Here is a 5022-nt window from a genome sequence, read left to right on the forward strand (position 1 = left end):
TTTAATCACGCCGATTAGTTTTCCCCTCAAGGGTCGATTGGTTCACTGCATCGCAGGTGTGATATTGTGATTGGCTCTTGGCCACATATCAAACATTAGAAGCGCTGTCATCCTCTCATAGTGACACCTGAGACCATCATACATACACACATAGGGAGACGCCGGGACGAAAGTAAATCGGAGCCGATTTTATCCAAGCCCAAACAACTTTGACCGGCAAATTAGTCAGGAATTATCAGCATTCAATACTTTAACAAGACCTACTAAATATCAGGTTTAACTGTCACGAGCTAGTCTTGTCACGATACCCAACATTTTCTTGGTTTCTCCAGTCCAGGAATTGCGATTCCGATTCTTTTTCGATCCGTTTCTCTACAAAAAATAAGGGAGAACAGTGTTAAATGTAATTATTGTGCTTTATTATCACTCCAGGAGTACCATAACACATAACTTTTAAACAATGACCACAAAAAATAAAATAATTGACAACGAATTCAGTATTAAATAAAAATTTAATACATTTCTTACAGACAGGCCTCCGTTGGTGTCTTGGTAGGCTTTTGCCTCCTCACTGTCAGAGATATAGCTAAGAAATACATCAAAATTCGCTGTCTGGCATCTTTTTGTCAACAAGCCGACAGTAGCGCAGCTGGCGCAGTTGCCTCCCCACTTGCAGTCCATGGCTTCCTCGTTTTCTCATGCTCTGGCAGCTAGCGCGTGCACGAGAGAGGGGAGGGGCTTAGAGCGTGCTTGAGAGGGGAGGGACTGCAGGCACGGCTGCAGTTCAGGGAGTGGAAGCAGAGCGCTGAACACACACGGCTCTAAAACGGCGCTTTCTCAACTGAGTACTTCCCCCCGTCATTCTTAAAGTACTGAATACTGATACTAATGAAACGGAGGAATCGTAACGTTTTTAACGGCAGGGTATCGCGGTATACCTTTCAAGTATCGGTACACCGTGCAACACTAGTCAGGAGTCAGTGTCTCTCCCCCAAACTCACACATATAAAATTCGATATGAACTGAAGAGCCGCATGAAACTAGGCAAAGACCCGCATGCGGCTCGAGAGCCGCGGGTTGGCCACCCCTGCGCTAGATTGTTCATCGATGGAGAAGAATGTCTTCGCTCAAACACTGCAATTGACATTGTTGTTGCCTGAAGCAGAAGCTGTATCAAAATCATATTGGACAAATAAAATATGAAGATTTCGTTTGACGTCTCTGTGAAATATACTTCCTTATAGGAGGCAGGAAAAAAGCAAGCTGAGGAAGGATGCCGCACTGGGGCAGGCACCGCTTGACTTTAGGAGTCGTAGATCACTTTCTCAGCGTTTGTATAATCGGCTTGAGGTGCAGGTGAAAGCGGACTTGGTGCGGGTCGATACGAGGGGTGATCGCTGTAAGGGGGTGGGTAGAGTCAGAGGAGGAGAAAGAGCAAGGGGTTGATTCCCCGGAGAGAGTAGCAAGACGACTGGAATCTCAATAATCACATCAAACCTGCTGCATCCCACAGCTTGATTAGCATTGATTGCTTTTGAATGCAGCAAGTCAGGAGGGCTTGAAATTCAAATTGGTGCTGCAAATGGACCAGCATAAACCACACATTGCTGCTGAAGTGAACATGGATGCTAGTTCTCCTGTTCAAAAAATATCATAAAGTAGGTACCAAAAGTCAATATTTTGTAGCATGAATCTTAATAGGTTCATATTTCTCTGTGCAAAAAATGACTAACGAACATCTAAATCAGGGCTATTCAATTAGTTTGGAATGGGGGCCGGTTGATGAAAATGATCCAAAGCAAGGGGCTGGGAAAAAGATGGCTTGAAATATGAGCAATCATATTAAGAGCTTCAGATAAAGTTAATACTACAACAGCATAGTGGAGTACATATATTGTGTTTAATTAAATCAACAAGATAGCCCCAAGGCCTTTATAGATCTAAATGGCAAGTTCAGAACTCAGTAGGCCTACATGTGAAGCTGATTTAACCATCAACATCATTTCATTTGATTTAATGTAGGTGAAATGATCTAATCATTTAAGCAGAGATGCAATAAATGACAGGAGTTGTCACTACAGTAGCTAGTAGGTGGGCTTGAATTAAACCCGAGCCCGCCGAAGTTTTAAGGCAATGTCTTCCCCTCTATCTCTCATTTAACACCCTCTCTGGAATAAAGGCACTTTAGACAAAAATCTTTAAATAACAAAGTAGATTACTTTTTAAAGGTCCCATGTCATGGCCATTTCTACTGATCATAATTCCATTGTTGAGGTCTACTAAAATAGATTTATATTGTGCAAGTGGGGATAAAGAGGATACGGCGTGGAAGCTGACGGACTTTTCGAGGACCTGGTCGAGCGTACATTTGTGTCCGGGCCTTGTCTCAGGTCGAGTATTCGGGACCCACATGCCGTAGTTCTGCTCACCATTATAATACGTCATGGATTCTTCGGTATGTTATTAACTTATTACTGTAATCACCACCTAAATACGGAACAAGCATGGAGGTCGGCCTATCTAATTGGACACGTTTGGAAGGGCAGTAGATACGGTACGAGAAATTGAACACAAATTTAATTAAAGTAGATTAAGCTATACACTAATTACTCACGTGTATCCAGGTCGTGAAAGCAAACGAGAACTTAATTAATCAACTGTGTCACAATAAGTTCAGGATGGGTGTCCCTTAGTCACTAAAAGGAGTCTCGGTCAGGTTTACCCTGTAAAATAGTTAAGTCCTACCGTACTTACTTTAATCCACCCCGAACTAAAACAACTAATCCCTTAGAGTTAGCTAAGAGCTGAACTTGACAGAACGGACAAAAGACCACAAACATCATGAAGTACGTGCTACATATAGTAAATTATAAAGTTATGGATGATAGGTGTCAATTGACTGTGAAGTTGAAAATAGAGCATAACGAAGTTTATTGTTTAGAAAAAAGTACAATGACAATGGATTTGACTGTGAAGTTAAAGAAACAGGAAATGAAATATCTCTGTGTAGTTGAACGAAACATAAAACACATGAGAGTCGCGAACTTCTTATCTGCAAAGCGAATACAATACGTAAGGCACGGAACTGCTGTCATTAGAACTTAGCGGCCGACTCTAGATGTAGGATCAGTCACGGGAAGACTTCTCGGAAAGAGCCAGGCGAAACGTCAGCGCGTAATAGCCCTGAAAAGTTAGGTGCACTTACTGACCTCGATATCTGAGTTTATGATTTAGGACTTCTACTCACACTTGGTTTGACCGGAAGCCAGGACAACTCAGTCACAACCTCCCTTTCTCAAACGGGGACCCGTGGGCACGACGTTCCCCGTAGTACGCTCCACGTCTAAGAGCGACACTTCAATGAATTTAGGCCAGCCCCGCCCAGCTCATCCCGACCCGCATCTCGCGTCGTTTCACCCTCCGGACTACTGGACCGTCTCCAACGTCCCTATCCAGACAACCTCTCCTTAGGTGTGATGCAGGTAGACTTACTGGTGCCTGTAATGGGGACCTATGTGGAAGTGCAAAAATACACTAATAAAGTATGTCACGTCCAGTGTCTATAGGTCTGTCTAAAACACAGGGTTCGAAATCAAATCGTATTTTTTGCAGATTGGAGTACAGGATATATTGAAAGAACGTCCGGCGCTTTGTTGAATGCCGCTCATGTCATCCACCGCGCCATACGGTGGACATTTCACGTCCTAGCGGTTTTTGGCTCTCTTCTTCTTCTTCCTTTTTGAAGGGCGACAGGCGACATTTACTAACGGCAGACAAATCGGAAGGCTGGAGTCTGCCTCTACTACCCTCATCTGACTTCGAACTAAAACCACGAGCACAATATGTCGGAAGCAATTGACTCAATAAATTTTAATGTTATCAACGTCTGTGTGGAATCATCCGTTCCTATTTTACAGTCAATAGTTTGTCAGCACCGTTATATTATTGTTTTGACACGGTCCACACAGCATACCGTGTCATTTATCCCGAGTCGTCCCAATTATGTGGAATAATATATGAGGAGGACTCTCGTTGACGTTAGGCAGGACGGTACTTGGGATTGTCTTTGGATGCACATCAAAACCGGGTATCACCTGAGGTAAAACACAACACATTTTTACCTCCTTTATTTTTTCACATCGTTTTAGGGGTACAGGAGGAGTCTCCTGTAAGTATTCTTTGTAAAATCAAAATCCAGTTTATTAATAATGTGGACGAGACTTTGAGTGATGTGATTAGGATTCTACAAGGGAATGATAATTAATATTAATTGTATAACTTGAGTGCTTGTGAGTGTTGTGACCATTAAGTGAATGTACACTACATATCCTACACTACATATCCTACGATTTGTCAAGTCATTTCTATTTCACCAGTCTCCTCTTTATTCGTTCTATGTCCTAGACAAATTAGCGGTACATCCCAAAAAATCCAAAAAAATAAATAGTCGTCATCTAGTTATTCACAAGTCATATAGTTTTGTTATATTTATTGTCACGTTATATTATATATTATTGTTATATACCATCCGAGTCGTCGTCTGTGTGGAATCAGGGTCTTGCGGAGCAACCCTCTAAAGAGAAAAAGGTAAAAAAAGAAGAACCCCCATATCACCTGTATAAACCCATTATCAATTCATTGTGTGGTGTGTGTGTGTGTGTTGTGTGTGTGTGTGTGTGTGTGTGTGTGTGTGTGTGGTGTGTGTTGTGTGTGTGTGTGGTGTGTGTGTGTGTGTGTGGTGTGTGTGTGGTGTGTGTGTGTGTGTGTGTGTGTGTGTGTGTGTGTGTGTGTGTGTGTGTGTGTGTGTGTTGTGTGAGTTAGAAAAGAGTCGACGTCGAGGCGACTAAAGAGTCGGACTGTGTGTTGTCGGTCCCACCACACACACACGAGCCCGACCAAAGCCCGACCTAAAGCGGACACAGAGTGTCCCTCCCCCCCCCCCGTCCTCGAGGTTGTTCGGCAAATCCTGTCTCTCACTTATTTGTATGATATGTCTCTACGACATACTCTTTGGTTACACTC

At 43.0% G+C, this 5022-nt stretch overlaps 1 protein-coding gene across 1 annotated transcript in view; it reads left to right on the forward strand.

Annotated features, from left to right (window-relative positions):
- LOC104966593 (dynein heavy chain 7, axonemal-like) overlaps positions 1-5022 on the forward strand; it is a 29960-nt gene that overhangs the window by 21687 nt on the left and 3251 nt on the right. Inside the window, exon 13 of the mRNA XM_010795780.1 lies at positions 4149-4168. Within this exon, the coding sequence (XP_010794082.1) occupies positions 4149-4168 (20 nt within the window). The remainder of the gene's footprint in view (positions 1-4148; positions 4169-5022) is intronic.

Source organism: Notothenia coriiceps, unplaced genomic scaffold, assembly GCF_000735185.1.
Source record: "Notothenia coriiceps isolate Sejong01 unplaced genomic scaffold, NC01 NC01_scaffold00037246, whole genome shotgun sequence".
Lineage (NCBI taxonomy): Eukaryota > Metazoa > Chordata > Actinopteri > Perciformes > Nototheniidae > Notothenia > Notothenia coriiceps.